A 23,893-nucleotide genomic window follows, 5' to 3' on the forward strand; every position below is an offset into this window, starting at 1 on the left:
TCTAGTTCCCCGACCAGGCATCGAACCTGGGTCCCCTGCATTGGGAGCATGAAGTCTTAGCCACAGGACCAACAGAGAAGTCCCAAAGCCTATTTTTTTTAATGAGCAGAAGATTTGAACTGGTGCTTCACTAAAGAATCTTTACAAATAGCCATTATGCACATTTGAAAAGTTCAAACTCATTAGTTATCAGGAAAATGTAAATCAAGACCAAGATGTAATCTCACTTCACACACACTAAAATATCTAAAACTAAAAAGACAAAATAGCTAAAACTAAAAAGACTAAGAATAAGTGTTGGTACCTGGAACTCTCCACTTTCTGCCTGTGGAAATATAAAATAGTACAACTACTTTGGAAAAGAGTTTGACAGTTTTTTGTTTTTTTTTTTAAGTTAAACTTTCCTTTACCATTTGGCCCATAAATTCTAGGTATTTACTCAAGAAAAACAGCAATATACATCCACCAGAAAAAAAAATGTATACAATTTCATAACAGATTTATTCATAACAGCCAAATACTGGAAAAGTCTCAAAGGGCCATCAACAAATGCCTGGATAAACAAATTGTGCTATATCCATACAACGGAATATTACTAAGCAATGAAAGAACTACTGATGCAATAAGTAACGTGAATGATTTCATGAGGTAAAACTGTCCTGAATCTTGGCTTCCAGCTCACTTACCTTAGAGGTCTGCAGCTACTGTGCCCATGAGAATAGCAGTTCCCTTGATAAGAAAATGTTAGCAGGATGCCTAGTGAGTGAATGGTCACCAAATCTCCATCAGAACACTTAACACTGCGCTGCTGGACAGAAGCCCACTCTCACAATTTTGTTTTGTTTTACTTTAGTTTGACAAGCTTGTTTGTTTTTGAGGACGGGTAGCATTTTAGCTCAAAACATGACTTTTCTGTATCATAACTCAAGACAATATTTTTCTCCAGTCACATGAACTTTACCTTTAAGTAGCTTTTCATTTTATTGCTAGGTTTGATACTTCCAATCTTTATAACTGCACATTCCTTTCATCTATAAGAATTATTGCTTTTTTGTTAGTTATTTAATGCATTGGTTTTCTTGAGTTTGATGCAAGAAATGACACATTCTTACCAGTCAAATCTGAATAATGCTGTATTTTTTTCCTTTGTTGAGTAGAGTGGAGGTGGAAATGGGTGGGCAGTGATAGTTTTCTCTTAAAAATCAGGGTTTTTTTTTTCAACTTATATGGTACTTGTTTATTATATAAAAAAATGCTATATTTTCCCCCTGACTATCCCTGCTTTCTCACATATTGAAAGCACTCTTTCCTGTGGATCTCTCACTGAAAGTGATTTGGGTGGGACTAATTCATGCACACATTTCCCCTGACTCCTCTACTATTAACAGCAGAGGTATGTATATGCCCTTTAGATCACGGTAGGCATGTGACCTAATCAAGATAATCACTAAGTACAGAGTGGTTTGATATATATCCATCAGAAAGACAAATTTTTCTTTAGCTTTGGGATAGAGAGGTATAAGAATGACACAAGTAGAAATGTTTTTCAGCCATCTTCTCTGGTCTCACACAGGAAGCCAGGATTTACAGCAAGGAAAAACTTCATCAAGACACCGGAAGAAGCAGAGAAAAGATAAAATGAGAGGACAGTTAGACTCATGACCATATCAGTGGAGCCCATGGATTTAAAAACTCAAGATGTGGGCTCAATCCCAGGGTCAGGAAGATCCCCTGTAGAGGGAAATGGCAACCCACTCCAGTATTCTTGCCTAAAAATCCTGTGGATAGTGGAGCCTGGTGGGTTACAGTCCATGGCATCACAAGATAATCAGACATGATTTAGCGACTCAACAACAACAACATGCTCTATCCCTGTAATTTTTGGTTACTTGACCAATAAATTCCTATTTTTGGTCACAATGGTTGGAATTGGGTTGTAACTGACAGTTTTGACAATAATACAAAAAAGGAAGAAAAAAACAAGTACTGTTAACCACTGTTAATTACACAACTGAGAGAGAGCTATTTTTTAGTATTTTTGTGGGTTTCGCTTTCAGTGTTTGTCTATGCATATTTATAATCATACACCACAATCTATATATTTTTTGACATGTCATTGGTCATGGGTGTAAAATATCTCATTATGCAGCCAAACTATAATGTTAACCATTCTTCCATTATTGAACATTTAGCTCGTTTCCAATATTTCTCCTTAATGAATAATACTATAATAAATATCTTTGCACCTAGATTTTTTTTTTTTTTTGCATTTAGGATTGTTCCCTTCACACATAATCTCAGAAATTTAATTAATGGACAAAATGTATGAACATTTCAAATGTCCATGATAAAATGTGATAAATTTGTTTCCAAAGAGCTGTATAATTAATAAGCTCAGCAAAATTTTATAAAGATGCCAAATTCATGTTTCCGTGTGTGTGTGTGTGTGTTAGTCCCTCACTCATGTCCGACTCTTTGCGACCCCATGGACTGTAGCTCACCAGGCTCCTCTGTCCATGGAATTCTCTAGGCAAGAATACTGGAATGGTTAGCCATTACCTTCTCCAGAGGATCTTTCTGACCCAGGGATCGAGCTTGGGTTTCCTGTGTTACAGGCAGATTCTTCACCATCTCAGCCATCAGGGAAGCCCTCATGTCTCCATATCCACATTAAATATTACCACTTAAACAAGTTTTTTGGTCACTTGGCTCATGGGATCCTAGTTCCCAATCATGGATTGAACCCAAGCTCCCTGCAGTAGAAACACAGAATCCTAACCACTGTACCACCAGGGAATTCCTTAAAACAATCTTTCATTACTTGTATAGTTGAAAGTGATATGGTATAACTTTGTTGTTTCCATTTGCATCTATTAGAGAGAAAATGCATGTGCATAAATTTACTATTCATGTATTTTTTTCCTTCTTGTGGCTTGTTGCTTCATGTTCTTATCCATGTGCTCATTGGAGGTATTATGTTTCTTTTAATAAATTGTTTGATCTCTTCATATAGTACAAGTATTAACATATCACATTTATTACAATAGCATCAAGTTTGTTGATTGCATTGTAGTTTTGTTGAAAAAATTTGCCTTCTATTTTTTTTTTAAAAAGCACAAGTTTAAAGCTTTATTTATCACATCTATTTATCTTTTTCTCTATTGTATCTTCTCCCATCTCAGAACGTCTCCTCTCCATTTAGAGACTTGAGAGTCACTTTTATGTACATTTAGAGTGGTTTTTTAAATAGCTTTGTCTTCTACTTTCAGTTAATTTAATTATCTGATCTTTTGCAATATTTTTCAAGCATATATGAGGAAAGAGCGAAGTTTATTTAGTCTTTTGCTCTAAATAAACAAAATGCATAAAACTTCTTTTATCACACATTCAACTTTTTAATCTGTCAGTCTATACTTATGCCAGGAATACTCTAATTGCTATGTTTTGTAACATGTTTTATCATCTGGTAAAGCTAGCTTCCAATTCCATCAATAACCTATTATTTTTAAAAATGTGTTTTTATATTGTCTCACCTGTATGTTCTTTCAGATGACCATCACACACACACACACAAAACTAACAACTGAAAATTCACCAGTAGCAACAGAATAAGAAAAGGGGTATAGCTACAAGCTATAAACTTCAAAGTGTGGCCATTGAGGAAAGAGACAAAACATTCTGACAGATCAAAGTACATTTTCTAAGCCCACTGCAGCCTTCACCGTGACTGAACCCAGAAAGAAGCGGATTAGACAAATTCCTGAGATCTCTCACTAATACTCCCCAACCTGTGGTTAAACAGACTCAGAAGGTAAGGAAGTGGCTCAGAGAAACACTCCTCAGAGTATAGGTCCCAGCTTTAAGAGCTCAACAGAAACAGGAAAGGCCCCAGAGAACTATCAGGAATCCAGTGGTATCCTGAGAACAGGATGTATGGCTAACAAGATGGATCAATTTCTGGTACCAGATATGCAACATCATTTCAGAAGAGAGAGTAAAACCCAGGTTACAAAGACCTCACACAGCCCCCGCAGAAGTCTACTCCTACTCTTCCTGCCCTCAGTCTCCAAAGAGTGGATAGAAAACAACTTTTAGCTCCACCCTGTAGCTTGGATGTGAGACATGCAAGTGTCAGGGACAAAAGAAGTCATGGACGATTCATCCTCCCTGCCTCTGAGAGGTCTGAAGGTCTTGAAAGACCTGCCCACGTTCAACACAAGCAAGCACCCGTCAGGTATGCTGCAGAAAAACAGAAAGAGAAACCCAATGTACCAAAGAGGAGCCGAGAACCCAGTCTGGGAGAAAAAAGCATATACCAAGAAAAAAATAATTTTTTTAACTTCCTGTGGGCGCCTGTTCTATGGGAGATTGTGATAAGAATGTGAATGACATAAGACAGATCTCAAAGATAAGAAGTAAAGCAATAGTGCGTACTGGACACTGTTAAGTGAGAAGACTGAGAATAGTATAGTCATCCTTGTTTTATACCCAATTTTGATGGAGATGCATTTTGTGTTCCACTATTTTATTATAATGCTGGACATTGTTTTGAATGTGTCATTCTTTATTATGTTAAGGAAATGACATTGTATTTCTAATTCATAAAATGTTTTTAATACCAAATGGTTGAACATTGACTCAACCTATTTTAGCTGGCATAAAGAAACTCTTTTGCAAGATCTTTATTTTTCTTGCATCACACTTACAAAGAACCTCAGTGCAGTCCTCAAAACTTGTCCACATAAATGATGAGTGAGACATTTCATCACATTTCCTTTTAACAGCCAGACTCTCTGTCATATAGCAAATTCAGTGACTCATTTTTCAAATCCAAGTTTTTCCACTACTGTTATTTACATGACTGCTGCCATTAGGGCTACAGGATATATAAATACCCTATCCTCCAAATGTTTTGAAATTCGGAAGAAGAAAGGAGTAGGATTTGGATTCACTCTTTCTACAGGCATGAGCTTTAGAATCAGGCAGCTCTGAGCATGAATCCTTGCTCTACGGATTACTAGTTGTGGCTTTTGATCACACCTTCACCAGCTTTCTTATCTGATAATTAGGTCTATGCTATCTAATGTACAGGGTGTCATAAATAAATAAATAAAAGATATTTATTTATAAATATATAAATAAATAAAAGAATGTGTTTCAAGCAAGTACATAAAAATGATGACTTGTATTATTATTGTTATTATTTTTAAAAAATTATTATGTGCTTGCCACATAGTGTACACTTAATAAGTGCTTACTGAATGAATGATCTCAAGAAAAAATTCAAAGATGAAATAGAAACTCTCTTCCCATAATAAATTTCCAAGCTAGGAAATTAATTGCCAATAAAATAAATATAAATAAAACTTGAGTTCTAGGTTTTATTTCATGGGCCCTAAAGACTTAAATTTGTTACCCTGTTACCAAGTGGGCTTCCCTGGTGGCTCAGTGGTAAAGAATCCAACTGCAATGCAGGAGACGCAGGATATGTGGGTTTGATCTCTGGGTTGGGAAGATCCCCTGGAGGAGGGCATGGCAACCCACTCCAGTATTCTTGCCTGGAGAATCTCATGGACAGAGGAGCCTGGCTGGCTACAGTCCATGGGATCACAGAGTCAGACACGATTGAAAAGACTGAGCACACATGCATGCTTGGCCAAGTATTCTTCCTAACTAGACCTCAGTCTGGAACCTGGGCACAGTCATAGACTAATTCCTGACCTCTTATACTCTTCAGATAGAGATAGCAGAAATAGCAGAAATCAACCCAAGCTAGCTTAAGTTAAAAGAGAAAATTATGCAAAAATCCAGGAATTGATGCCTCAAGTGACCGACCCATGAGCAAGTATACAACTGAATATCAAAAAGGACTGGAACCAATAGGACTTCCCTGGTGCTCCAGTGGTTAAGAATCGACCTGCCACATAACCAGCAGCCCAGAAAACCCCCTCCATGCTCCCTCCTACTTGCTCTCCTTCCCTCCTCCTCAAAGGTAACTCTATCCCAGCTTCTAAAAGAACAGATTTGTTTTGCTTGTTTTTCAACTTTAAATAAATGGAAGCATGTGCTGTGCTGTTCTTAGTCCCTCAGTCATGTCCAGCTCTTTGCAACTAAACTTGAGCGCCACAACTACTGAAACCCACGTGCCTAGATCCAGTGCAACAAGAGAAGCCACCATAGTGAGAAGTTCACATACTGCAACTAGAGACTAGCCCCCACTGGCCATAGCTAAAGATAACTAAAGATATCCATATCCTTTATCCATAACTAAAGATAGCTTGTACACAGGCAATAAAGACTCAGAGCAGCCTGAACTAAAAATAAGTAATTTTTTTTTTAAGTGGAAAAGCTTCTGGGAAACAGAGAATGCTCTCTCTCTCTCTCTCACACTTTTAGTTTTGCTTCTCTCTCAGCCTGTTTTTTTCTCTACAGCTGGGCTGCTTCTATCTCTAGACCATGGGGCAGAAGTTGGCTGCCCCTGAGTCTCAAATCTACACATTTCACACCCATCCTAGTTCATTGCTGGAGGAACTCTGGATGGCCCAGCTTAGATGAAGCATCTGGTTTGGTCCATTTTATGACCTCTAGGAGAAAGGAATTAGGCTAGGCCCACAGGGTTGCCTGAAGGGCAGGGCATGGGAGTGGCCCCAGCATGTAGGGAGAAATGGAAGAACACCCAGCAGGTGTCCACTACACTCAGTCAAAGCTGAAGGCTTGACCTGTTTACAGCCCTAACTTAACTGACCCAAACTGAACTGCACTTTAAACCTTGAGCCTGGCCCCAGAATTCCACTTACACTGATCTTGCGAGGCACACATAATGAATAAAGGGAAGTGGTCTCTGCATTTTCATTTCTTCCCTTTTGGGAAAATGTGGTTTTTACATAGTGAATTTCATTCAAGATCATGTTTACGTGCTATAAAATACCTGAGTGAGAACTGAAAAGATAAAGGGAAAAATCAAGTTCTTTCTAAATCTTACTAAAAACCTAGGTGTTTCCAAACATTCCTAAGGAAAGCACTAAATCAAACTGCCGAATTGGAGGTAAATATTTCTGCTTTGCTCCCTGTGGTGGAGTCAGGCTGACTGCTTTTGCTTCTGCACAGCATGTGATGTAGTCTCATCAGTCACTCCACGCACAGGAAGAATAGGAGGCTGGGTTATAATCAAGACCTCAACTGACCCCAGCCTCCCCTGGCCAAGGGGTGTTCAGTACCCTCCACATTCTTTCTTCAACAATGGACTATCTCAAGATTGGACTTATTTTCTTTGACTTCCATCAATGTCAGGGTAATTTATGTGCCTTCTTGGGGCTCCTGCCATCACTCAGTTCCTGCCCTTTATCTTTCTTCAGGACTATACTGGGACATGGGGTATCTGGTACCAGCCAAGATGGATGTGTGTGTGTGTTACTCGCTCAGTTGTGTCCGACCTTTTGTGACCCCCACGGACTGTAGCCTGCCAGGCGCCTCTATCCAGGGAATTCTCCAGGCAAGAACACTGGAGTGGGTAGCCATTCTCTTCTGGGGGTCTTCCCAACCCAGGGATCAAACCTGAGTCTTCTGCAGGCAGATTCTACCTTTCCCAGTGATTGCAACCCAAAACTCTAAACACAATGCAGAAAAACAAATCTGAAGAGTCTAAAAAGTAAATAGTGGCAGACAGATTGAGGGCTGAAGTCCAAACTTGAATAACAACTCATAGCCTGGTTGAGTTTTATGGGGGTTTTTCCTTCTTTGTCTCATGGATTTGACCTGAAGGCAGGCCAAGTCCTGGAATTGTGTTTTAGGCATGTTGGGAGAAATCACCATTTCCAGGAGAAATCACCTCTTGCTGAGACCAGAAAAAGCAATCCCTGCATAACAGAGTGTAAGAGAAATCCCACTTTTAAAAATATGCTTTCTTTTCTCTTTTTTCTTCCAGCTCTGCCAGGATCAGCCCCAAGCACTGCCTGCATCGCCACAGCAACAGCAGCAACACAAGCATCTAAAATTCACTCCCTCCTCCAAAAATATCTCTCTCTCTGACCAGAGAAACCAGTGAAATGCACCATGCTATTCAAAGAGTGTGGGTAATCCTTGTTTTCTGTAGCCCACCTTTCTTTCTTTTCTCTTGCTGCTTTATCCCCCTCAAGAGAGCCTAAGTCACACAAGACTGCACAGTGGTGCAAGAATATAAAATTCAGAGAGAACTCTAGTTTCCTGGCAATAAGAATCAGGGCAAGGAGGGTCCCTAGGGGCTGGAGAATATAGGGATATGCCAGAAAGGAAAGAACTGAAACAGGACCTCTGCTAATTATGTTTGGGACCCTCCCTAAGTACCAGACTCAACCCCCAGTGTACACATGCAGAACAGACCAAAAAAAGCATAGCAGAGGCTTCAAGAATTAAACTACAGGGACTTCTGTGGTGGTCCACTGGCCAAGACTCCTCAATCCCAATGTAAGAGACTTGGATTCCACCCCTGGTCAGAGATCTAGATCCCCTTTTAGTGCTGAAACTAAAAGATCCAGCGTGAAGATTGAGATCCAGCGTGCCACAACTAAGACCCGGCACAGGCAAATAAATATTTTTTTAAAAAAGAATTAAACTACTAAAATCCCAGACCAAACTCTGAGTGGTACATGTGACAGATAGCAAAGGCTTTAATCTACCACTCTGGTAACTGTCCAGATTTTGCTTTAAGGAAAATACTCCTTCTCCAGCCTGAGCCATAATCAATTAGGCCAATAAATATGTTACATCCTCCTGACTTCAGTGACTAGTCAGAGATGAGCACACAACCCAGCCAAAGCCAATGAAATGCAAGGACATCTTATCTGTCATTCACAAATTAGAGTTCTGATTAACACAAGGTTTACCCCTCTTCATCCCTCTCTAAACCCCATGTCTTCTCCAAAAATGAAAACAAAAGATCTGTGAAATAAGTGTTCTACTTTTAATGCTGGATAGTATCTTTATTTGTAGAAAATATTGATATACAAGCATTAAAAAAAATTAAGCCTTATATGTAAATACCATAATTGCCTAATGAATAGTCAAAAGGAAATCATTCAGAATTTAAAGCTGCAAGCAAATAGCTAAGTTTTCCATTTCTATATTTATACAGAATGCTATTAGCTTTGCTTTTGCTGAAATCTTTGAAGAGCATCACTCATCTTCATCCTGAGAGGATGTTTACCCTCATCAACTATCTGTAATTTTTTTTTTGAGGAATATTTAACAATGCAAAGTACTTGTATTTAAGGTGTACAGTTTGATGATTTGATACAGACATACATTGTGAAGCAATCACCACAATCCAGCTAATTAAAATAGTCGTCTCAGTTATCATTTTCTTTTCTTCATTTTCTTTCTTTTTTTAACACTTCTTAAAGAGCAAGAATAGATTCAGGAGGCCCAGGTCTCCCCTGGCCCTATTGGTGCTCAAAGAAAGAATAGTTTCCAACTCCTTTCATGGGCTTTGCATTGCAGGCTCAAGCTACTTCCTTAAGGGAAAATTCTTTAAGTGTTCTGGAAAGCACAGTCATCCCTAACCTCAGTGGAAAAGATTCAAGCCATCCAGTGGAACAAAGATTAGGAGTTAAAATCAAGGAGTTCCTAAAATAAAACTGTTTTTGTAGATAGGGATTGGTTATATGGAGAGACAGAAATGGAGTTAACTCTGGATAGATAGGAGGTTCCAGAGTTTGATCTTCATGAGGCATCAATCAAGGACCTGCAAGGGGATTCAGTGTGCAGGAAGCATGATCCTCTGTGGGTAATTATTCCTGGCCTGCGGAAGGATGTCTTACAGACCCAGGACTCTCATCCATGGTGACACGTGGAAGAGCACAGGGGCCCAGGTGTGAGGAAGACTTGCAGGAAAGAAGAGATATCACATCAAAGAAGCTTCCCAACCTGGTGGTCTTGAGGAATAGGGAAGATGTGAACATGTGGAGATGGAGTCAACTTTCTGGGCCAGAGAGAAGGGTCTGAGGAAAGACATAGAGAAGAGGAAGTATGGAGTAGTCCAGCTGGAATGAGACCTAGTCATGGAACCACCTTCTCTGAGGGAGTGCTTCAAAGGAAAGGCTTAATGTGTGGTGAAGGCCTATTCAAAGGTCCTCAGATGAGTTGGTGGGAGACCCCTACCAATACTCTACCAAAAGTCTATATAGTCCTTAAAACAGACACCATATACTGGAAAAGGTCCACACCCCTGGGTTGGATTTCTAACTCTGCCACTTAATGCCTGTGTGACTTAGGCATCCTCAGAACTGCAACTGTAAAAAAGAGAAGAATATTTTCCTGTGTACTTCATAGGATTGATATGTACATAAGGAAAAACAGCAGGCACAGAATATCACTGTCAAATACTTTCTTGTAGTTAGTTATCTTGTCATGTATATGAAACTCCCCAGTAAATGTTATCATCCTTCCATTACCACTACACAACAGATCCTTGAGGCCAGGGGACATGTCTTCTTCAAGACTGTCCTGGGAACATAGTATATCATTTCTTAAAAAAGGTACTTGACCAATGAATGAATGAATGATGTTCGGAATCCCCTCAGCTAGATAATAAAATTGGTCTCCTAACTACACTGTAGACCTGTGGACTGTTCTTTCACTTTGTGCTGCTTGGCCCAATGGAGACTCTGAGTTAACGGTGCTCATTCAACAATGTTATGGTAGAGAAGGAAGCCTGTGAAGGTGGAGTCATTGACGTTATCTGCATAGACACCATTGTGATTTTCACCCTCGTACACCTGGAGCCAGACTTGGTCACCCTTCTCCAGATAGAGGAGCACGGAGCCAGAGGCCTGGTCCACGTTCTTGTCCTGGAACTGGTCGTGGGTGAAGAGCAGGGCCTTGTCGTTCTTGTAGAGGCTGACCTTCACATCCTTCAGGTAGACAGTAATGTGGTAGGAGAAGTAGTACAGCCCGGGAATATTGCAGAGGAATTTGCCAGTGGTGCCATCATAGTGGTTTTGCTGATTGTAGAAGATCTTGGTAAAGCGAATGGGAACATTGGGGACAGTGACCTGTCTCTCCAGTCCCACACTGAATGCTGAGCGGTATACATAGGCACTTTCCCCAGGTTCTCCCTTTCTGCCTGGGGTTCCTGGAAAGCCTCGGGGACCTTCGATCCCAGTGATTCCAGTTTCACCGGTGTCACCCTTAGGACCAACAAGACCTAGAGAACAAGAAGACCTCTGTGACCCAAGGAACAGAACTCCTGTTTAGGTTGGTTTCAGCCTAAAACACTGTCCCTGTGGCCCCTACCTACAATATGCTTGACTTACAGAGCAAGGAACCAACGAAAGCTCTCAAAAGGGACAGCCATAACCTTCTCCTCCACATCCCCCCACAACACAGGCTCCCATAAATTCCTCTCCAACTTTATCTCCATGAGTCTCCATCACAGACCCTCCACCCTGCCAGTACTTTATATGCAGGCTCAACCAGTCGTACATAGGGGACTTTTCTGTCCCATCTGTCTAGGTTGCCCAATACCCATCCTCCAAGGTCTCACTCAAGCCCCGCCTCCTCCTGAAAGCCTTCATTGTCAATCCAGGTCTGCATCCAGGGCACTTTCTCTCTATTCCACTCTTTGGGCATTTGTCCATATTCACTTTGGCATATTTGGAGTAGACCCTCTGGTAGTAACGTCTAACAGTCCTGTGCACTAGGGCAAGAGTTCTCCAAGAAAAGGACTGTGACCTGCAGGAGGTCCCAGTAAGTGTGGTTGAATGCCACTGGATAGAATGGGAACTAAGGGGACATTAAGGAAAATAGGAGTATAAGCAGACTGAGAATAGGGATGGATGAGGCTGAGATGGGAAAGAGGATGGGAAAGGTGGTGTGGGTAGAGCAGAGCCAAGGGTACTTGGTTTTAAAGGGACCACGTGTGTTCACCCCTAGAAGGCCAACCCATAATTCACTTTAAGTTGCTTATGGGTCACATCAAAAAGCTTTGTTTCTTCCCTGCACAAGGGCCTTAGTCAGTAACTATTGCCCTCTCGTAGTTTTAGAAGCCTTCCTCTACCCTGGAGGAGTCTGTGATGGGAGGATGTGAAAGCCTTTATTCTTACCTGGATCTCCTTTCTCACCCTTCTCACCAGGGGTGCCATCTCTGCCATCCCGGCCTGGGGTCCCGTTGTGGCCAGGATGCCCTGGAATGCCTGCCATCCAACCTGCGCAGGCCCCCTTGGGCAGCGGGGGCCCTTGAATGTTGTCCTCGCCATGACTGGGTAGGGCTAGTAGCAGTAGAAGAGCTCCCCGCAGCAGCATCCTGAGCCCTGGAACCCAGATACACCGCTGTCAGCCACAAAAGAGCAACCCCCACATGGCTCTCCTGTCAGGATCCGAACAGGACTCTGGCCAGCTCTGCAGAGTTTGCCTCAGACCCACTCCCTCAACACTCACCTCTTCTGGAAAGACTTCTGATTCTTCCAGCCCACCTTGTGCTCTCTCTGCCCTGAAATTTTCAGTGTTTAGCCTTATTTTGTAGGTGTGATCTCCTTTCTTCCACCACCAGTGACGGTGAGACAGCACTCCTCCAATTCCTCAGATCTGAGCACAGTATGAGGAATGGGGAAAGCTCCAAGAGTCCATTTGTCAGGACTCTATCCCTTGGGTTTTCCAAGAATGATGACTCAGATCATCCCATTCAACTCCCACTTCCCTCTCTTGGCTCCCTCCTTTTTCTTCCCTTTTCCTTTTTTCTATGTCTGTTCCTCCTCCTTTCTCTCCCATTCTCTTTCTTCCTTTCCCCATCTCCTGGGCCATATGTTAGACATTTGGCTTATTACACACTTGCATGCACACATGCTCCCACACACACAAGTACACATGTACACACATGCACATGCACACGCACACACACACACACACAGCCTTGGTCAGACAACCAGAGATACACTGTCCCATGAGACTAACCACTGACCTCTGCCTGTGCAGCCCCTTAGCTGTACCCCTCACCTGCCTGATCCCTACATGGACTTCAGGTCACGTGGGCTGTCCTCTCTTTTAGGAAGTCCTCCCTGTCCTCCTCCCCCATCTGGAAGCCCTCAGCTGTTCCTCCTCTGTCCTCCACAGAGCCCTTGCTTACCTTTCACAGCACTGCTTGCCCTGTACTGTAATTTTATTTGCTCACCCATTAAGCACACCCACAGGGGCAGGGGGCTGTTAGTTGCACAGTCATGTCAGACCCTTTGCAACCCCATGGACTGTAGCCCACCAGGCTCGTCTGTCCATGGAATTCTCCAGGCAAAAGTACTGGCATGAGTAGCCATTTCCTTCTGCAGAGGATCTACCTGATTTAGGGATTGAACCTGCATCTACTGCTTGGCAGGCAGATTCTTTACCATCAGAGCCACCAAGAAAGTCCCACCAGTATAAAAAAAGGACTAAATAAATACTTTTGTAGAAAAAAAAAAAAGGAAATACAGAGAGAGGAAGGAAGGAGGAAGGAAAAGAGAAAGGAAGAGGGAAAGAGAATGGAGTGCACTTAGAGTATGTATTCTGGAAGCCCTGAGAAAAATCTCAAGGGGCACAGTTGGCCAAGGGACTCCCTGTCTCAGAACCAGCCTTCCATATACCCTCCTGAAAGACAGTCCTTACATGCACAGGGACTCTGGTTCCCCTCAATCCCTGCGTCTGTTATTAGGTCACTGAAAGCACCAGACAGAGAAACTGGTCCTAGGATCCTGGATCACAGGCATCGTTGATACCCTCTGAGGAGTCTGAAATGTAACGAATCCCAAGAAACTGACTCTAAACAAGACATGGTCCATATGTATTTTTTTACCCTAGAGACTCACTTTTTTTCATCAGTTTGCTTGTCTCGTAGATTTCACAAAGCTTCCAGCACTGAATTTGGCTTCAGGAGGAAGTTCTTCTATGAGGGATGCAGAAAAATCCCTGAAAAGTAATCTTACCCCCAAAATTATGCGTTGTGTCTGGAATCCCACCTCGATGGCCCATCACCAGGGGCTCTATCATCATTCAGTCAGTGATGCCATTTAGCCATCTTATCCTCTGTCGTCCCCTTCTCCTCCTGCCTTCAGTCTTTCCCAGCATCAGGGTCTTTTCAAATGAGTCAGCTCTTTACATCAAGTGGCCAAAGTATTGGAGTTTCAGCTTTAGCATCAGTCCTTCCAATGAATATTCAATACTGATTTCCTTTAGGATTCACTGGTTGGATCTCCTTGCAGTCCAAGAGACTCTCGAGAGTCTTCTCCAACACCACAGTTCAAAAGCATCAATTCCTCAGCACTCAGCTTTCTTTACAGTCCAACTCTCACATTCATACATGACTACTGGAAAAACCATAGCTTTGACTAGATGGACCTTTGTCAGCAAAATAATGTCTCTGTTTTTTAATATGCTGTCTAGGTTGGTCATATCTTTTGTTCCAAGGAGCAACTGTCTTTTAATTTCATGGCTGCAGTCACCATCTGCAGTGATTTTGGAGCCCCCAAAAATAAAGTCTCTTGCTGTTTCCATAGTTTCCCCATCTATTTGACATGAAGTGATGAGACCAGATGCCATGATCTTAGTTTTCTGAATGTTGAGTTTTAAGCCTCCTTTTTCACTCTCCTCTTTCACTTTCATCAAGAGGCTCTTTAGTTCCTCCTTGCTTTCTGCCAGGGTGGCGTCTTCTGCGTATCTGAGGTTATTGACATTTCTCCTGGTAATCTTGATTCCAGCTTGTGTTCATCCAGCCCGGCATTTCACATGACGTACTCTGCATATAAGTTAAATAAACAGGGTGACAATATACAGCCTTGATGTACTCCTTTCCCGATTTGGAACCAGTCTGTTGCTCCATGTCCAGTTTTGTTACTTCTTGACTTGTATACAGATTTCTCACGAGGCAGGTAAGGTGGTCTGGTATTCCCATCTCTTTAAGAATTTTCCACAGTTTATTGTGATCCACACAGTCAAAGGCTTTGGTGTAGTCAATAAAGCAGAAGTAGATGTTTTTCTGGAACTCTCTTGCTTTTTCAATGATCAAACGGATGTTGGCAATTTGATTTCTGATTCCTCTGCCTTTTCTAGATCTAGCTTGTACATATGGAAGTTCACAGTTCACGTACTGTTGAAGCCTGGCTTGGAGAATTTAGAGCATTACTTTGCTGGCTTGTAAGATGAGTGCAATTGTGTGGTAGTTTGAACATTCTTTGGCATTGCCTTTCTTTAGATTGAAATAAAAACTGACCTCTTCCAGTCCTGTGGCCACTGCTGAGTTTTTCAAATTTGCTGGCATATTGAGTGCACTTTAACAGCATCATCTTTTAGGACTTGAAATATCTCAGCTGGAATTCCATCACCTCCACTAGCTTTGTTCATAGTTATGCTGCCTAAAGCCCACTTGTCTTCGGACTCTAGGATGTCTGGCTCTAAGTGAGTGATCACACTATCATGGTTATCTGGGTCATGAGATCTTTTTTGTATAGTTCTTATGTGTATTCTTGCCACCTCTTAATATCTTCTGCTTCTATTAGGTCCATACCATTTCTGTCCTTTATTGTGCGCATCTTTGCATGAAATGTTCCCTTGGTATCTCTAATTTTCTTGAAGAGATCTCTAGTCTTTTCCATTCTATTGTTAAGTTTATTCATATATATAGTTATACATAAACTTATATATATGTATGCTCAACTTTCATACACACAAACATGTGTGTTCATTAAAAATAGTAAGATAAATAATTTGGAAACTACAGAAAATAAACTAATCCCCATTCCCAAGAATCTATCTGCTTATTTTTAAATATAATGGAAATAATATTTTCCTAGAAATTTTATTCTCTAATTTTTGCTTTGCAATTTTCTAATTTTTGTAATCATCATTTTAAATGCGTGTACTAGTCCATCAAGTGGATATAACCAGAGTATATGTCAACATTTCCATTTTATTGAAGCATGAACATACTTTAATTTTGAAACATTTCATACTTTCATTTTGAAACATTTTTAAATCTAACAAAATCTTTGGCACATAGCTTATCCCCAAACTAATATTATGCTAGGACATAATCCCAGAAGTAAAAATTTTGGACCAAAAGATATGAACATTTTTAAGGCTCCTGATACATATTCCCAAAGTATAGTTTGTCATGCTGTTCCACAGCAGTGCATCAGTGTGTATACAAAAAGCCAGTCTTAACTGCACTCCCCGACTTTGAATATAATCATTGCAAACAGTTTTGTTGATCTTAGTTTAGTGAGCAAAAGAAATGGAACCTCACTGCTTTGATAATTAGTGAGTTGTACATTTTATTAAATGCTTATTTCCTAATTTAATTTCATTTTTGATATCTCCGTTAGTGTTCTTTATCAGTTAATTCATTAGGGATACAATGTGCTTTTTGAATTAGTTTTTGTGAGCTCTTTATACCAGCTCTTAGTCATGTGTCCTCTGATTTACCTATAGTGTAAAGATTATTTTCTGTTTTGCTTATCCTGTTTCTTATGTGACAGAAGTTTTAGTTTTGGGGGTTTTTTTAAGTTTTAGTTTTTATATAAACAGCTCAGTTGATTTCTTTTTTTTTTTTTTTTTTTGGCTTCTAAGAGTTAAACAGTCTTTATCCATACTAGGATTTGGTAAGTACTTTATTTCCTTCTCTTTTATTGTTTGGTGTATTTTAAATTTCACTCCTTAATCCATTTCTGATATTTTGTGTTGGGTAAGCTGTAATGTAAGATAATCAAGTGATTTTTTCCTATTTGATGACTAGCTGTTTAAAAGACATTTATTTAATACTTTTTCTCTCTATTGATCTACCGCATCATTTATCAAATATCAAGTTCTAATATCATCTTATAAGTAAAGCAAGAATTGAGAGTGAGGCCTGCAGGCTGAGAGGAGAGACAAGCAACACAACCACTAGGTGCCGATAGAGACAGAGGCTGCCGCCTGGTGGCTGAGTCCCTAGCCAAGGCTCTCTTATCATCAACCTGTACCTTTGTCCCCCTCTACTGGATTTGGAGGATTCAAAGTTATTGTTCTCAATAACTGTCGGAAATAAATGAAAATGAGATAGTTTAGGCTTGTGCTTTGTCCCTTCAGTCATGTCTGACTTTGAAACCCCATAAACCCCTCCAAGCTCCTCTGTCCATGAATAATGGAATAGGTTGTCATGCCCTCCTCCAGGAGATCTTCCATAACCCAGGGATCAAACTCAGGTCTCCTGTGGATTCTTCACCTGCTGAACCACCAGGGAAGCCCAATTTAGGCCAAGATGAGAAAAGAGGAGTTAGCTGCAAAGCCAAGAAGAGATCAGTCAAGTCCCTTTTGTGTTTAAAGAAAATACTTGTTCTAAGACTTTTAAGACTTTATATGTTGTCCAACCTTCCCACTTGTCACCTCCATCCTTTTCCTCTACGGAGTTAGCAGTAAAACTCCTAAGAAGACTACCAAGAGGCTCTGTGCTTGCTTTCTCCAGAAATGAGGAAGGCTGAGTTCTTTTCCACAGAGAAACAGGAGGAGAGAATCCAGACAACGAGAACTGGTGGAGGCAGCTACAGAGGGCCCCACAGATGCAGGGTCACTGGGGGCTTCCTCCAGATCATTGAAAGGACTGAAAGATCAGGTCTCCTGGATTCTCTGGTTCCTCTTCTTCTTTTAAAAATCAAGATTCTATTTTCCCAGCTCGAGGGAAGTGTTAAGGAACAATTTCTCCTCTCATAGGGGCAATGAGTCTGGATTCCATGACAGTGACAGGTGATGGAGGTAATAGAAGGAGGGAGGGAGGGCAGATGGGCACACAATCCTAGGATGTTTCTGCTTCGAAGAACAGATTCTGACTAAAGAAGAAGGTTATCGTCTAAAGTTCTGGATGGAAAAATCATCAATTGATAGCAACTGAAAGTCAGTGCAGAGATGCTGAACTTTCAATTTATTTTAAAACTGTGTGTGCTCCCTATTTAAATATAGCAATTATTACATTTTGATCTTGAAAGACCTCTCTTTCTAAAGGGGAAAACATAACTAAATAAAACTGTAATCTAAGACTAAGTTCTAAGGCTCAATTGCACCTATAAAGAAATCATTTACATGGGTCATGAAGCTAATCCTAATACCACTTATAATTCTTTGTCTTTGTAGAATGTCACTTCTAAAGTCCTCATTTCACTTAATATCTCACTTAATTTTCACAACCATTTTGAGAGACAGGATGAGGTAAAATAGAGAGCACATGTTCTCTGACCTCAGTGCGTGGGTGAAAATAATTTGTTCTTCCTTGTAACATGTTTCAGGCATATGCTTGTTGGAGGATTAAAAAGCACAATCGGGGACTTCCCTGGTGGTCCAGTGGCTCAGACTCCGTGTTCCCAATGCAGGGGGTCTGGGTTTGATCCCTGGTCAGGGAACTAGAACCCACATACCTCAACTAAGACCTGGCACAGCGAAATAAAAAAAAAATTTTAACCTAAGAAAAGAATAAAATAAAAGGTACAATCCACATAAAGTATATAGAACAGTGCCTGGCACATGTAACTGCTCAATAAATGTTATCAATGACTGTACCCATTCTAGAGATGAGAAAAGTGGGTTTCCAGGAAGTTAAGTGACTTGTTCAAGATCCCAGAGATGTTGAACAGCAGAGCTGGAAATCAAACTGTGATCTTCTGAAGCATAATACTGGACACTTAGGCATAGTCCAAATAAGGAAAACAGCATCAAGGTCACACATTTGCCTGCTAATATTCCACTCCATTGGATGGGGGATAGAAGAGGGAATAGTGTGAAGAAACCCCAGGTCATGATCCAGTGACCTGGCTTCTAATCTGAGCTCCATCATTAACTGACCGGGTGACTTACCTTCCCAACCCACCTCCCAGACTTCATGTTCTACGCAAGCAAAGCTGATTTATTAATGATTTTATCCTTACCTATTAATAGACTATTTCACAATACTGTTGTGAGAACAGGTTCACTTAAAGTATGAAGAATTATTTTATAAACTTGTAAAATGTTCCACACAAATAAGTAGTCGTGTCCAACTCTTTGCCACCTATGGACTGTAGCCTGCCAGGCTCATCTGTCCATGGGATTCTCCAGGCAAGAATACTGGAGTGGGTTACCATACCCTCCTCCAGGGATATAAGTAAAGAGATGCAAGCAAATATTTATGAAGCACTTGCTGCAGACCACCCTTTGTACATCCACTCCCCTTTAATCTCATTTCACCCTCACAACTACTCCAGGGGGTCAGGACTCAGTTCCAAGAGAAAGCTGAGGACCAGAGAAATTTAGTAACCTCCGCTCAAGGATAAGAAGTATTGGCCAAAAATTTCATTCGAGTTTTTCCATAAATCTAAATGAACTTTTTGCCAACCCAGTGGAAGTGTGGAGAGGTGCATGTTGAAATCCAAAGCCTGGGTTCTTTCTACCGCACTAGCTTTCATGGCGCACTGTGTACAGGTATGGATAAGCTTGCTTTCAAAATTATACAAGGGGATGGGCCGTGATGCTCTCTGGATCATAAAGGTCCATATTACAGTCCCTCATTTTCATTTAAGAGTATGAGAAATTCCACTTTGACCTGCTGGAATTTCAGCAACAGCAGCAGAATCTTGTGAAATGCATGGAGTCTCCTCTGGGACTGATAGGAGACAGAGTAAGATGGGGGAGAGAGGTCACCAAAGCCAATGCCAACTCCTCCAACAGGAAAGGGCATTAAAGCACAGATCGCAGAGTCCAACAAAACTGAAAGGGACCCCAGAAACCATCTCACCCCTGCCCTGCTTGTACAAATGGGAGGCTAAGGGGGAGGAAGGGGTGCATTGTTAGATCCTCATAGGATTTCCCTGGTGGCTCAGACAGTAAAGTGTCTGCCTACAATGTGGGAGACCCAGGTACGATCCCTGGGTCGGGAAGATCCTCCGGAGAAGGAAATGGCAACCCATTCCAGTACTCTTGCCTGGAAAATCCCATGGACGGAGGAGCATAGTAGGCTATAGCCCATGGGGTCGCAGAGAGTTGGACATGACTGAGCGACTTCACTTTCTTTCACTTTCATAGAAACCAGCTCCCACAGTAGCACCTTCCATCACTATGCCATTTGTTATTTGTTTCAATCTTTACTCCATGAAGCTAAGAAAATATCCCCAACTTCAGAGATGGGGAAACTGAGAGATTAAGGAGAAGATCCCCGAGAGATGCCATCACATTACGACTGCCTCAAAAAAGGCTTCTCAGACTCAGTTCCTTAATCTGCTGAATGAGTTCATGTAAGATGAGGAACATGTGAACACTTTGAAGTTGGTAAGAATACTTTGCAGTATAAATTGCATAAGGCAGTTTTAAACTATATTTCATTTAATCCTCCTCATTAGTGCTGTCTTTGACTCCACTCTACAGAGGAATCAGAGGTTTGAAGAGACCAAGATGCTGGCTTAAGAGCATGCAACTCTTAGGCTGAATTAAATGATATTGCTGTATTTAAAGGTCAAAAAATGGTAGAATATTGGCAATTTTACCTGGCACAATCTAATGATAGATGGCAGAGCCAGAAATCAGTTAGGCCCTGCCTGGCACCCAGGAGGGTGACCTGAAAGCTTTCACTCAGCATCCTCATGCCCAGCCCCCACCCCACCCCCCCCCACACACACACACGCACTCATACACACATACACACTCATCTCTCTCTCTCTCTTTCACAAACACACACACACACACCTCTGGGACCAGTCTCTCTCCACATGAAGGAATTCCTAATTAAACATTCTAGTGTCCAAAGCTTTTACCTCCCAACCTCAGCCAATCTCTGCAGCCCCTGGCCCCCCAGCCTGACAGGGAGTAAGAAGGAAGTCTGTCCCCACAACCACCAGAAGCCAGTCCTCTGTCCCTCTTTACAAATCCTCAAGAATGAAGGGAGGGAGGCAACAAGAACAGCCAATTAAGCTTCAGGCTCCCTTCCCACTGCTCATGTTCAAGAACAAAGCTGACACCCTCATGCTCCTTTGCACATACTCTGCCGGCATCAAGTCCCCCCTGTTCCCAACCTTGTTGGGAAGAGCTGACCTTACCCCTAAGAACAGGAATCCCCAGGAGTGAGGTGGTTGCACCCATCCTGGGGCTTGATCTGAACACCAGAGTCTCCCCAGACCAGGGACCTGCATCCTCAGACACACAAGGCCAGCCTGACCTCTAAAGTCCCTTCCACTCCAGCCTCTGCATCTATGGCCAGAAACATCCAGGATGCCTCAAGTGCAGCCCTCCCCAGAGCAGGCGGGACTGGGCTTGGTAAAGGCCAGACAGATCATGATTTCTGTCAGAAGGTGTCTACTACAAAAAAGATTTTTCATAAGTTCCCAGTAGATACCAGGCTGCTTGCTCACCTTACCTCTTTCGAACTTCTTCATCATCCTGTGAGATATCCCCACAATGGTGTAGATAGCCATGTGTATACAGACACCCCCCAAAATCTATAGATAATGATCTTTGTATCTCACAAACCGCACCCAGGGTCTGGCCTGTAAAATCTGCTCAATAAATACTGCTGAGTAGACTCCAGTGGCAGAGTTGGACTCCAAACTCAGTCTGAGGTCAGAGCTCAGGCGTTCCCCAAGCTGCTTCTTCATGTGCTTCTTTCTCTGCCCTACTTGGTCAGCTGAGAAGTGATGTATCATCTTCTTCTCTCATATAATTGAACTTTATTGCTGGACCATCCCTCCCACTTCACTGACCCCAACCTTCTCTTTGGTTAAGCATCTTTACCACAGAGTGAACTGGACCAAATTCAGGATGGCCCCAGACATTTTGACAAGAGGCAACAGTCCCTTTTCTCTTGGAGCTCTGGGAAAATCGAGGCAGAAGCCCAAGGCTTGTCGGCCTCCACCAGTGCTGCCCCGACCAGGGTTTTGCCTGTATCCCTCCCCACCCTGCTAACAGGGCAGCCTGGGCACAGCCCAGCCAAAGGCTCCATGTTAAGGACCCTTCACCTCCAGCCTAGAACTTGAATCAGTTGTCCTTACCCTCAGGTGTGGAATCAGAGCCACAGACTTCAGTCAGGGTGGAAGTAGGAGGCGATGGCACAGCCTCAGCAGCCCGGTACTCATGGGGGCAAGCAGTCCCCGCCTCCCCGCCGTCCCTTCCCATTGGCCAGCACAGTGAGAGCCAGAGACCAATGGGTAGACATGTGCCCCTGGCAACTCCCTTGGGTTGCCACCCCAGGGAACCTGGTACAACCCAATTCGGGCTTGGGATGCCAAGTAGAGCTGCAGTCATCACACTTATGTCTCCAGGCTTTGGCCTTTATTTTTGCCTCTTACAACAGCGACAGAAGACGGGACCAAGGGTCAAGATCAGAAGCAGGAAAACAAAATATTTCTTTATGTAAAATGAATTGCCTGGTGGTCTGGGGCACCAGTTACCACCATCAGCTCCCACTCACTCTACATGACAGGGAACCGCAGTATAGCCAGAAATACAATACATCCTTTCCTCTCTGGCCTGAACCTCAGACTGGGGAAAGATTTTGCATGTTAATTTTGAGGACTGAGGTGAGGGAACAATTCTGGGGTGGTGTGAGGCAGAGCCAGATTAAGATTATTAAAGGCCTTGGGTTCCAAATGATTTTGAAGCTCCCACCTGTATGTGATTCAAATTCAATATATCAGAAAATATATAACTAGGAGAGATTGGGCTTCTCAGGTGGTACAAGTGGTAAAGAACCACTTTATGCCAATACAGAAGACACAAGAGACGTGGGCTCAATCCCTGGGTCAGGAAGATCTCCAGGAGGAGGGCATGGCAATTCACCCCATTATTCTTGCCAGTAGAATCCCACAGACAGAAGAGCCTAGTGGGCTACAGTTTATAGGGTCGCGAAGAGTATGACACAACTGAAGCAATTTAGCACATACAGGAGAGATTACCATCTTTCATGGATTTTTTGGTTCCAAAATTCTGGGTAAGCTTTTGAAAACTAACTTTTCACATGTGTGTGAGTCCCCATTTTGCCAGCACCTAAGCCTGTACCCACCTACTGGGGAACCCTCCCCTGGGTTGGGAGCATCCTGGAGTGGTGCTAAGGCACACAGGTATTCCTAGAAGGCTTAAAGTGGCAGTGTTCATCACCTCGAACTCTGTCTTGGCAAAGCCACATTCTGTTTTTGAAGGACAGGATCAGCGCCAATTCCTGCAAGCCACAAATTCTGATACATTAAATTCCGACCCCAGCAAGGGCTCAGGATCCCAGCAATAATTTCTGCAGACATTCAGAAACAGAATGTCCTCAGTCAGAGGGTGGGCAAGTATTTGCCTGCCCCTAAATACCACCTCTGCTGACCACACAGAGCCTAAAAGCCCCCAGCAAAATAAAGTAAAAGTCTGATCTAAGTCTTGTGCTGTGTTGTGCTCAGTCACTTCAGTCACGTCCAATTCTTTGAAACCCCATGGACTATAGCCGGCCAGGCTCCCTCTGTCCATGGAATTCTCCAGGCAAGAATACTGGAGTGGGTTGCCATGTCCTCCTCCAGGGGATCTTCCTGACCCAGGGATCGAACCCACGTTTGATCCATGGCAGATTCTTTACCTGCTGAATCACCAAGGAAGCCCTGATCTAAAGCCTAGCCTCCTACTAATATGCAAATATTTCGAGAGGAGTCAGATCAGGCCTTTGAGATTAGAGTCATGAGTGTCTCTCCCCAAAGGCCTACTGACTTAGGTAAGAGGCTTATGAAAATGAGGTTCTAGTTTACTAGAGAAGCAGGACTGAGGAGAAAACATAGAAAACCTGCAGCAACACTCAATTACTCCAGTATTTTATTTTTATTGTGGCATCTCTGATTTATTTTGGGTTTGTATTACTATCTGTCTCTACATACTAGACTGTAGACTTCATGAAAGCAGCTGCCTTGCCTGTTCAATGTTTTACCCTCAAACTCCGAGA

The 23,893-nt window shown here is 42.3% G+C and overlaps 1 protein-coding gene across 1 annotated transcript; it reads right to left on the minus strand.

Moving 5' to 3' along the window:
• Positions 1-8,924: 8,924 nt before the first annotated feature.
• On the minus strand, positions 8,925-22,048 carry ADIPOQ (adiponectin, C1Q and collagen domain containing). The gene is made up of 3 exons (XM_055568786.1): positions 21,975-22,048; positions 12,078-12,284; positions 8,925-11,179 (listed from the first exon to the last, which is right to left on the minus strand). Exons 2-3 carry the CDS (start codon positions 12,274-12,276, stop codon positions 10,656-10,658), a joined length of 723 nt encoding a protein of 240 aa, XP_055424761.1. The 5' UTR covers positions 12,277-12,284; positions 21,975-22,048; the 3' UTR covers positions 8,925-10,655.
• Positions 22,049-23,893: the final 1,845 nt, after the last annotated feature.

The sequence above is a fragment of the Bubalus kerabau genome, chromosome 2, assembly GCF_029407905.1.
Source record: "Bubalus kerabau isolate K-KA32 ecotype Philippines breed swamp buffalo chromosome 2, PCC_UOA_SB_1v2, whole genome shotgun sequence".
Lineage (NCBI taxonomy): Eukaryota > Metazoa > Chordata > Mammalia > Artiodactyla > Bovidae > Bubalus > Bubalus kerabau.